We start from the raw sequence: 12,187 nt of genomic DNA on the forward strand, positions 1-12,187 counted from the left end.
AAATTATTTGGTTCACAGTTGGATTCCATTATTTCAACTGTTACTGGGGGGAAAGGAACATTTTTACCACAGGATAAAAAATCTAAAGGTAAATTTAGGTCTTCTAATCGTTTTCGTTCCTTTCGTCACAATAAGGAACAAAAGCCTGATCCTTCCCCTACAAGAGCGGTATCAGTTTGGAAACCATCTCCAGTCTGGAATAAATCCAAACCTTTTAGAAAGCCAAAGTCAGCTCCCAAGTCAACATGAAGGTGCGGCCCTCATTCCAGCCCAGCTGGTAGGGGGCAGATTATGATTTTTCAAAGAAATTTGGATCAATTCGATTCACAATCTTTGGATTCAGAACATTGTTTCACAAGGGTACAGAATAGGCTTCAAGATAAGGCCTCCTGCAAGTACTTCCTTTAAGGATCCTTTAGATAGAAAAATTGAATCCTTTCTAAGAAAAGCTTACTTATGTTCAGGTAATCTTCTTAGACCTGCTATATCTTTAGCGGATGTTGCTGCAGCTTCAACTTTTTGGTTGGAAGCTTTAGCGCAGCAAGTGACAGATCATGATTCTCATAGCATTGTTAATCTTCTTCAACATGCTAATAATTTTATTTGTGATGCAATCTTTGATATCATTAGGGTTGTCAGGTATATGTCTCTAGCTATTTTAGCTAGAAGAGCTTTATGGCTTAAAACTTGGAATGCTGATATGTCTTCCAAGTCAACTTTGCTTTCCATTTCTTTCCAGGGTAATAAATTATTTGGTTCACAGTTGGATTCCATTATTTCAACTGTTACTGGGGGGAAAGGAACATTTTTACCACAGTATAACAAAATCTAAAGGTAAATTTAGGTCTTCTAATCGTTTTCGTTCCTTTCGTCACAATAAGGAACAAAAGCCTGATCCTTCCCCTACAAGAGCGGTATCAGTTTGGAAACCATCTCCAGTCTGGAATAAATCCAAACCTTTTAGAAAGCCAAAGTCAGCTCCCAAGTCAACATGAAGGTGCGGCCCTCATTCCAGCCCAGCTGGTAGGGGGCAGATTACGATTTTTCAAAGAAATTTGGATCAATTCGATTCACAATCTTTGGATTCAGAACATTGTTTCACAAGGGCACAGAATAGGCTTCAAGATAAGGCCTCCTGCAAGAAGATTTTTTTCTTTCCCGTGTCCCAGTAAATCCAGTGAAGGCTCAAGCATTTCTGAAATGTGTTTCAGATCTAGAGTTAGCTGGAGTAATTGTGCCAGTTCCAGTTCTGGAACAGGGGCTGGGGTTTTACTCAAATCTCTTTATTGTACCAAAGAAGGAGAATTCCTTCAGACCAGTTCTGGATTTAAAAATTTTGAATCATTATGTAAGGATACCAACATTCAAAATGGTAACTATAAGGACTGTTCTGCCTTTTGTTCAGCAAGGGCATTATATGTCCACAATAGATTTACAGGATGCATATCTGCATATTCCGATTCATCCAGATCACTATCAGTTTCTGAGATTCTCTTTCCTAGACAAGCATTACCAGTTTGTGGCTCTGCCGTTTGGCCTAGCAACAGCTCCAAGGATTTTTACAAAGGTTCTCGGTGCCCTTCTGTCTGTAATCAGAGAACAGGGTATTGTGGTATTTCCTTATTTGGACGATATCTTGGTACTTGCTCAGTCTTCACATTTAGCAGAATCTCATACGAATCGACTTGTATTGTTTCTTCAAAAACATGGTTGGAGGATCAATTTACCAAAAAGTTCATTGATTCCTCAGACAAGGGTAACCTTTTTAGGTTTCCAGATAGATTCAGTGTCCATGACTCTGACTCTGACAGACAAGAGATGTCTAAAATTGGTTTCAGCTTGTTGAAACCTTCAGTCTCAATCATTCCCTTCGGTAGCCTTATGCATGGAAATTCTAGGTCTTATGACTGCTGCATCGGACGCGATCCCCTTTGCTCGTTTTCACATGCGACCTCTTCAGCTTTGTATGCTGAACCAGTGGTGCAGGGATTATACAAAGATATCTCAATTAATATCTTTAAAACCGATCGTACGACACTCTCTCACGTGGTGGACAGACCACCATCGTTTAGTTCAGGGGGCTTCTTTTGTTCTTCCAACCTGGACTGTGATTTCAACAGATGCAAGTCTGACAGGTTGGGGAGCTGTTTGGGGGTCTCTGACAGCACAAGGGGTTTGGGAATCTCAGGAGGTGAGATTACCAATCAACATTTTGGAACTCCGTGCAATTTTCAGAGCTCTTCAGTCATGGCCTCTTCTAAAGAGAGAATCGTTCATTTGTTTTCAGACGGACAATGTCACAACCGTGGCATATGTCAATCATCAAGGAGGGACTCACAGTCCTCTGGCTATGAAAGAAGTATCTCGAATACTGGTATGGGCGGAATCCAACTCCTGTCTAATTTCTGCGGTTCATATCCCAGGTATAGACAATTGGGAAGCGGATTATCTCAGTCGCCAAACGTTACATCCGGGCGAATGGTCTCTTCACCCAGAGGTATTTCTTCAGATTGTTCAAATGTGGGGACTTCCAGAAATAGATCTGATGGCTTCCCATCTAAACAAGAAACTTCCCAGGTATCTGTCCAGATCCAGGGATCCTCAGGCGGAGGCAGTGGATGCATTGTCACTTCCTTGGAAGTATCATCCTGCCTATATCTTTCCACCTCTAGTTCTCCTTCCAAGAGTGATTTCCAAGATTCTAAAGGAGTGCTCGTTTGTTCTGCTGGTGGCTCCAGCATGGCCTCACAGGTTTTGGTATGTGGATCTTGTCCGGATGGCCACTTGTCAACCGTGGACTCTTCCATTAAGACCAGACCTTCTATCGCAAGGTCCTTTTTTCCATCAGGATCTCAAATCCTTAAATTTGAAGGTATGGAGATTAAACGCTTGATTCTCAGTCATAGAGGTTTCTCTGACTCAGTAATTAATACTATGTTACAGGCTCGTAAATCTGTATCTAGGAAGATATATTATCGAGTCTGGAAGATTTACATTTCTTGGTGTTCTTCTCATCATTTTTCTTGGCATCCTTTTAGAATTCCTAGAATTTTACAGTTTCTTCAGGATGGTTTGGATAAAGGTTTGTCTGCAAGTTCCTTGAAAGGACAAATCTCTGCTCTTTCTGTTCTTTTCCACAGAAAGATTGCTAGTCTTCCTGATATTCATTGTTTTGTACAGGCTTTGGTTCGTATAAAACCTGTTATTAAGTCAATTTCTCCTCCTTGGAGTTTGAATTTGGTTCTGGGGGCTCTTCAAGCTCCTCCGTTTGAACCTATGCATTCGCTGGACATTAAATTACTTTCTTGGAAAGTTTTGTTTCTTTTGGCCATCTCTTCTGCTAGAAGAGTTTCTGAATTATCTGCTCTTTCTTGTGAGTCTCCTTTTCTGATTTTTCATCAGGATAAGGCGGTGTTGCGGACTTCTTTTAAATTTTTACCTAAGGTTGTGAATTCTAACAACATTAGTAGAGAAATTGTGGTTCCTTCATTGTGTCCTAATCCTAAGAATTCTAAGAAAAAATCGTTGCATTCTTTGGATGTAGTTAGAGCTTTGAAATATTATGTTGAAGCTACTAAAAATTTCCGAAAGACTTCTAGTCTATTTGTTATCTTTTCCGGTTCTAGGAAAGGTCAGAAGGCTTCTGACATTTCTTTGGCGTCTTGGTTAAAGTCTTTGATTCATCATGCTTATGTCGAGTCGGGTAAAGCTCCGCCTCAAAGGATTACAGCTCATTCTACTAGGTCAGTTTCTACTTCCTGGGCGTTTAGGAATGAAGCTTCGGTTGATCAGATTTGCAAAGCAGCAACTTGGTCTTCTTTGCATACTTTTACTAAATTCTACCATTTTGATGTGTTTTCTTCTTCTGAAGCAGTTTTTGGTAGAAAAGTACTTCAGGCAGCTGTTTCAGTTTGAATCTTCTGCTTATAATTTCAGTTTTTTTCATTATAAGATTTAAACTTTGTTCTGGGTGTGGATTATTTTCAGCGGAATTGGCTGTCTTTATTTTATCCCTCCCTCTCTAGTGACTCTTGCGTGGAAGATCCACATCTTGGGTAGTCATTATCCCATACGTAACTAGCTCATGGACTCTTGCTAATTACATGAAAGAAAACATAATTTATGTAAGAACTTACCTGATAAATTCATTTCTTTCATATTAGCAAGAGTCCATGAGGCCCACCCTTTTTGTGGTGGTTATGATTTTTTTGTATAAAGCACAATTATTCCAATTCCTTATTTTTTATGCTTTCGCACTTTTTTCTTATCACCCCACTTCTTGGCTATGCGTTAAACTGATTTGTGGGTGTGGTGAGGGGTGTATTTATAGGCATTTTGAGGTTTGGGAAACTTTGCCCCTCCTGGTAGGAATGTATATCCCATACGTCACTAGCTCATGGACTCTTGCTAATATGAAAGAAATGAATTTATCAGGTAAGTTCTTACATAAATTTTGTTTTTTACCTCTGTGATTACCTTGTTTCTATGGCTCTACAAACTGCCCCCTTATTTCAGGTCTTTTGACTGACTTGCATTTTTAGCCAATCAGTGCTTGCTCCTAGGAGCTTCACGTGCCTGAGCTCAATGTCATCTATATGAAACACATGAACTAACGCCCTCTAGTGGTGAAAAACTGTCAAAATGCTTTCAGATTAGAGGCGGTCTTCAAGGTCTAAGAAATTAGCTTATGAACCTCCTAGGTTTAGCTTTCAACTAAGAATATCAAGAGAACAAAGCAAAATTGGTAATAAAAGTAAATTGGAATGTTTTGCCCTATTTAAATCATGAAAGTTTTTTTTTTTACTTGACTGTCCCTTTAAGTCTGATCTAGGCATACCATGCTGTGTGTTAGACCACTAGCTACGTGGCTGTATCTTTCTGTCATAGGTGTGTGCATGTAACTCTGTTACACCCTTTTTTTTCTCTCAGAATGCCATGAATCTGCCCCCAGATAAGGAACATGTTCTTCGTCAATATGACCAGGATAAGAAATGGGAGTTAGTGTGTGACCAGGTAAGTACTAAGGAGTCATGTTGAGTGAGGGGGATATATAACTTGTATTAAGAATAGTACACTATACTAGACTGTGTACTGCAAGTGAGCAGTAGTAAGTTACCTGTGTTCCGTGTTTTTGTTCTACCTCTCACAGGAACGTTTCCAGGTGAAGAACCCTCCAGCTGCATATACTCAGAAATTGAGGAGCTATGTGGATATTATGGGGATCGGCCGAAAGGTAAGTAGGGATAGTGTGACTGTGTATATGATTCTTTGATGTGTTATTAGATGTTGCAATTCAACTTGATGAAATATTGATAACTTCGCATAATGCATACAGAGACTCACTCTCCTATACGCTATAATCTCCCTAGCTCCATCACAGACTTCTTCAATCTCTCACATTACTCTCTTCCTCTTTGATTGAAAAATACATCTTATCACCCATCTTCCATTAAAATCTTTATAACACTATTGTGATACTTAAAGGGACAGTCTACTCCAGAGTTTTTATTGTTTAAAAAGATAGATAATCCCTTTATTACCCATTCCCCAGTTTTGCATAACCAACAAGGTTATATTAATTTACTTTTTACCTGTGTGATTACCTTGTATCTCTGCAGACGGCTCCCTTATTTCAGTTCTTTTGACAGACATGCATTTTAGCCAATCAGTGCTGACTCATAAATAACACCACAGGAATGTGTTATCTATATGACACACATGAGCTAGCATGAACAACCGTCAAAATGCAGTGAAATAAGAGACAGCCTTCAATTGCTTAGAAATTAGCATATAAGTCTAACTAGGTTTAGCTTTCAACAAAGAACACCAAGAGAAGAAAGCAAATTTGATGATAAAAGTAATTGCAAGCCCTGTCTAAATCATGAAAGTTTGACTAGACTGTCCCTTTAAGAATTGGCTTATAATGTGGATTTAAAAGAATTAATACAAATGTATGCTATAAATTGCAGTTCAAGAGACGGGTCAATGAATCAACTCAGGTCCTGAGAGAGCTTGAGATCTCCCTAAGAACAAACCACATTGGGTAAGACAGTTCCTGCCAATACAGGTGCCAGCAATATTTCTTCTCAAAACACACAAAGGCAATGAATTCCCCACACACAGTATTTACTACAGAAACTAGCAGCACCTACCCCTCCCACTAAATAAATCAGTAATACATGCACATTGCCAATGCGGAAACTGACAATATTTGTCTTTTCCACCACACAGTTCACTAGTCGCTTCTTCTATCACTACATAAACTAAAACTATGTGGACCTTATGCAAGAGACTAGCACATAGTAAAACAGCATCTGCCCCTTATCATAAAGACAATGATAGGTTCTGTCCTTCTGATAACACAAACCAACAATATGTGATAAGTATTACCTTCCATTCCATCATATAGCTCAAGAGTGTCCATTATATAGATTATTATTATCAGGTATTTATAGAGCGCCTACAGAATCCACAGCGCTAGATAAAGAAGGTTCTCTACCTTGCTCAAGTCAGCAATACCTGTCACACTAAAGCACCACGACATAGTTCATTGGCATCTTTTCAGTAAACAGCATCTGCCACTGCCATTACAGTCAAGAAATGCACTACTACAGAGTGTAACTGGTAGTTCCCCTCCACCACAAATTCCAGAAGCATACCCTACATAAACCTAATGACTCTGTCTCTCCTATGCCAATCACCAGCAGGATCCACTCTGCTCACCACACAGATCACAAGTACATGATTATTATATTAGATAGATTGAAATATCGGTCTCTCTAACGTTCTGGTTACAGATGGGTAGAGGAGTTCCTTAGCCCTGAAGTTGATGGCCTTGAGGTGCTGGTGGATTATCTGTCGTTTGCTCGGGGGAGCTCATTTGTGTGAGTATGCAGCTGTATATCATGTGGCCCTCATATCTAAAATAATGCAAGTATTGTAGCCTTCAAACACACATCTTCTCCCCTCTCTACTCTAAAAGATTATTCTCCTACTGAGATTTTAAAGTTGGAATTGGCCCTCCCCATTCATCTGACTGAGAAGGGATCTGGAGCAGAAGAGTTCTGTTTATGGCAATGGGATAAAACTGGAAACTGTTTCTGAAAGAAAGTGGTCAGACACATAGAAAAGGGTGTATCAAATAGCCCTCAATTTCAACATAAACCACTATCACCTAGATTACAAGTTTAGTGCTATAGAGGGTGCGAAACGAACACAACAAAAGTTACGTTATTTCACCCTCCATAGCGCTGCCATTACGAGTATTTCACCCTCCAAAGCCGCCTTGCTTTGTGCGATATGGTTGCGATGAGCTCCATACCGCACAAAGTACAAGCACTGCTTTGACGTGCTCGTGCACGCTTTCTCTATAGACATCAATGGGGAGAAAGTGTTAGAACATACAAACAGGTTTAGCCTTACCTAACAAAGAGAAATAACATACAAACAGGGTTAGCCTTACCATACATAGAGAAATAACATACAAACAGGGTTAGCCTTACCTTACATAGAGAAATAACATACAAACAGGGTTAGCCTTACCATACATAGAGAAATAACATACAAACAGGGTTAGCCTTACCATACATAGAGAAATAACATACAAACAGGGTTAGCCTAACCTAACATAGAGAAATAACATACAAACAGGGTTAGCCTTACCATACATAGAGAAATAACATACAAACAGGGTTAGCCTTACCATACATAGAGAAATAACATACAAACAGGGTTAGCCTAACCTAACATAGAGAAATAACATACAAACAGGGTTAGCCTTACCATACATAGAGAAATAACATACAAACAGGGTTAGCCTTACCTTACATAGATAAATAACATATAAACAGGGTTAGCCTTACCTTACATAGAGAAATAACATACAAACAGGGTCAGCCTTACCTTACATAGAGAAATAACATACAAACAGGGTTAGCCTTACCTAACAAAGAGAAATAACATACAAACAGGGTTAGCCTTACCTAACAAAGAGAAATAACATACAAACAGGGTTAGTCTTACCTAACATAGAGAAATAACATACAAACAGGGTTAGCCTTACCTAACATAGAGAAATAACATACAAACAGGATTAGCCTTACCTTACATAGAGAAATAACATACAAACAGGGTTAGCCTTACCTTACATAGAGAAATAACATACAAACAGGGTTAGCCTTACCTAACATAGAGAAATAACATACAAACAGGGTTAGCCTTACCTAACATAGAGAAATAACATACAAACAGGGTTAGCATTACCTAACACTGAGAAATAACATACAAACAGGATTAGCCTTACCTAACACTGAGAAATAACATACAAACAGGATTAGCCTTACCTTACATAGAGAAATAACATACAAACAGGGTTAGCCTTACCTTACATAGAGAAATAACATACAAACAGGGTTAGCCTTACCTAACATAGAGAAATAACATACAAACAGGGTTAGCCTTACCTTACATAGAGAAATAACATACAAACAGGGTTAGCCTTACCTAACATAGAGAAATAACATACAAACAGGGTTAGCCTTACCTAACATAGAGAAATAACATACAAACAGGATTAGCCTTACCTTACATAGAGAAATAACATACAAACAGGGTTAGCCTTACCTTACCTAGAGAAATAACATACAAACAGGGTTAGCCTTACCTTACATAGAGAAATAACATACAAACAGGGTTAGCCTTACCTTACATAGAGAAATAACATACAAACAGGGTTAGCCTTACCTAACATAGAGAAATAACATACAAACAGGGTTAGCCTTACCTTACATAGAGAAATAACATACAAACAGGGTTAGCCTTACCTAACACTGAGAAATAACATACAAACAGGGTTAGCCTTACCTTACCTAGAGAAATAACATACAAACAGGGTTAGCCTTACCTTACCTAGAGAAATAACATACAAACAGGGTTAGCCTTACCTTACATAGAGAAATAACATACAAACAGGGTTAGCCTTACCTTACATAGAGAAATAACATACAAACAGGGTTAGCCTTACCTTACATAGAGAAATAACATACAAACAGGGTTAGCCTTACCTTACATAGAGAAATAACATACAAACAGGGTTATCCTTACCTTACATAGAGAAATAACATACAAACAGGGTTAGCCTTACCTAACACTGAGAAATAACATACAAACAGGGTTAGCCTTACCTAACAAAGAGAAATAACATACAAACAGGGTTAGCCTTACCTAACATAGAGAAATAACATACAAACAGGGTTAGCCTTACCTAACATAGAGAAATAACATACAAACAGGATTAGCCTTACCTTACATAGAGAAATAACATACAAACAGGGTTAGCCTTACCTAACACTGAGAAATAACATACAAACAGGGTTAGCCTTACCTTACCTAGAGAAATAACATACAAACAGGGTTAGCCTTACCTTACCTAGAGAAATAACATACAAACAGGGTTAGCCTTACCTTACATAGAGAAATAACATACAAACAGGGTTAGCCTTACCTTACATAGAGAAATAACATACAAACAGGGTTAGCCTTACCTAACATAGAGAAATAACATACAAACAGGGTTAGCCTTACCTAACATAGAGAAATAACATACAAACAGGGTTAGCCTTACCTTACATAGAGAAATAACATACAAACAGGGTTAGCCTTACCTAACACTGAGAAATAACATACAAACAGGGTTAGCCTTACCTTACCTAGAGAAATAACATACAAACAGGGTTAGCCTTACCTTACCTAGAGAAATAACATACAAACAGGGTTAGCCTTACCTTACATAGAGAAATAACATACAAACAGGGTTAGCCTTACCTTACATAGAGAAATAACATACAAACAGGGTTAGCCTTACCTTACATAGAGAAATAACATACAAACAGGGTTAGCCTTACCTTACATAGAGAAATAACATACAAACAGGGTTATCCTTACCTTACATAGAGAAATAACATACAAACAGGGTTAGCCTTACCTAACACTGAGAAATAACATACAAACAGGGTTAGCCTTACCTAACAAAGAGAAATAACATACAAACAGGGTTAGCCTTACCTAACATAGAGAAATAACATACAAACAGGGTTAGCCTTACCTAACATAGAGAAATAACATACAAACAGGGTTAGCCTTACCTTACATAGAGAAATAACATACAAACAGGGTTAGCCTTACCTAACACTGAGAAATAACATACAAACAGGGTTAGCCTTACCTTACCTAGAGAAATAACATACAAACAGGGTTAGCCTTACCTTACCTAGAGAAATAACATACAAACAGGGTTAGCCTTACCTAACATAGAGAAATAACATACAAACAGGGTTAGCCTTACCTTACATAGAGAAATAACATACAAACAGGGTTAGCCTTACCTTACCTAGAGAAATAACATACAAACAGGGTTAGCCTTACCTAACATAGAGAAATAACATACAAACAGGGTTAGCCTTACCTTACATAGAGAAATAACATACAAACAGGGTTAGCCTTACCTTACATAGAGAAATAACATACAAACAGGGTTAGCCTTACCTTACATAGAGAAATAACATACAAACAGGGTTAGCCTTACCTTACATAGAGAAATAACATACAAACAGGGTTAGTCTTACCTTACATAGAGAAATAACATACAAACAGGGTTAGCCTTACCTAACAGAGAAATAACATACAAACAGGGTTAGCCTTACCTAACATAGAGAAATAACATACAAACAGGGTTAGCCTTACCTTACATAGAGAAATAACATACAAACAGGGTTAGCCTTACCTTACATAGAGAAATAACATACAAACAGGGTTAGTCTTACCTAACAGAAAAATAACATACAAACAGGGTTAGCCTTACCTTACATAGATAAATAACATACAAACGGGGTTAGCCTTAACTAACAGAGAAATAACATACAAACAGGGTTATCCTTACCTTACATAGAGAAATAACATACAAACAGGGTTAGCCTTACCTAACAGAGAAATAACATATAAACAGGGTTAGCCTTACCTTACATAGAGAAATAACATACAAACAGGGTTAGCCTTACCTAACAAAGAGAAATAACATACAAACAGGGTTAGCCTTACCTTACATAGAGAAATAACATACAAACAGGGTTAGCCTTACCTAACATAGAGAAATAACATACAAACAGGGTTAGCCTTACCTAACATAGAGAAATAACATACAAACAGGGTTAGCATTACCTAACACTGAGAAATAACATACAAACAGGATTAGCCTTACCTAACACTGAGAAATAACATACAAACAGGATTAGCCTTACCTTACATAGAGAAATAACATACAAACAGGGTTAGCCTTACCTTACATAGAGAAATAACATACAAACAGGGTTAGCCTTACCTAACATAGAGAAATAACATACAAACAGGGTTAGCCTTACCTTACATAGAGAAATAACATACAAACAGGGTTAGTGTCATGAGATGCAGGACATATGCAGGACACAGCAATGATGGTACAACTCTATTTTATTACAGAGCATAGCAATACACATCCAGACAGGTTGATTGTACTAAACTAACTGCGACACAGACACCGGACCTAAGCCCCGCCCACATGCTAGTGACATCACATCCTGCTATCATCACATCTTCCCCTTTTTCAAAGACAAAGCATACATTCGCATATATTAAATAACAAGGTACACCAACAGGGTATACAACAACATTTTGTTTTAGAACATTATAAAAACAGATAGATTAGAAAACATGAACAAATAAATTACATCCTGACTTGGACATCGGGGTAGACTACCCTAGTCCACAGTGACCATGGGATTATTCTGCCCATACTTCCGGTCACTGTTCTAGCTAAAGTCAGTCCCTGTATCGGGCCGGAAGCCTCACCACTCTTCCGCTTGATGTAACTTTGCATGAACTGTCCTCTGATACAGAAGATGGTGAACAAGAGTCTGCTGGAGGCAAAGATATATCCCCGCTATGATCTTGCTGAGGGGAAGGCACCTCTCTTAGAACAGGGGATCCCACCGGCGGTGGTACTGAGGTATCCGGTTCCAGACTCTCAGGTACAGGCTGAAGATGTCTTCGGTTACGGCGTGTAACCGTCCCTCCCTCTGTAAGGACTGTATAAGACCTTGGTTCTGGAGAGCGGCCCACTACCGTAGCAGGCGTCTTCCATTTCTTCTCATCATCC

At 38.5% G+C, this 12,187-nt stretch overlaps 1 protein-coding gene across 3 annotated transcripts in view; it reads left to right on the forward strand.

The window, feature by feature from the left end:
* The window catches only part of FMNL1 (formin like 1), a 208,079-nt gene that overhangs the window by 73,078 nt on the left and 122,814 nt on the right, over window positions 1–12,187 (forward strand). For all 3 annotated transcript variants that reach the window (XM_053699805.1, XM_053699807.1, XM_053699811.1), the window contains exons 2-5: window positions 4,930–5,013; window positions 5,150–5,233; window positions 5,970–6,043; window positions 6,798–6,884. In XM_053699805.1, the coding sequence (XP_053555780.1) occupies window positions 4,930–5,013; window positions 5,150–5,233; window positions 5,970–6,043; window positions 6,798–6,884 (329 nt within the window). The remainder of the gene's footprint in view (window positions 1–4,929; window positions 5,014–5,149; window positions 5,234–5,969; window positions 6,044–6,797; window positions 6,885–12,187) is intronic.

Source organism: Bombina bombina, chromosome 1 (genome assembly GCF_027579735.1).
Source record: "Bombina bombina isolate aBomBom1 chromosome 1, aBomBom1.pri, whole genome shotgun sequence".
Taxonomy (NCBI): Eukaryota; Metazoa; Chordata; class Amphibia; order Anura; family Bombinatoridae; genus Bombina; species Bombina bombina.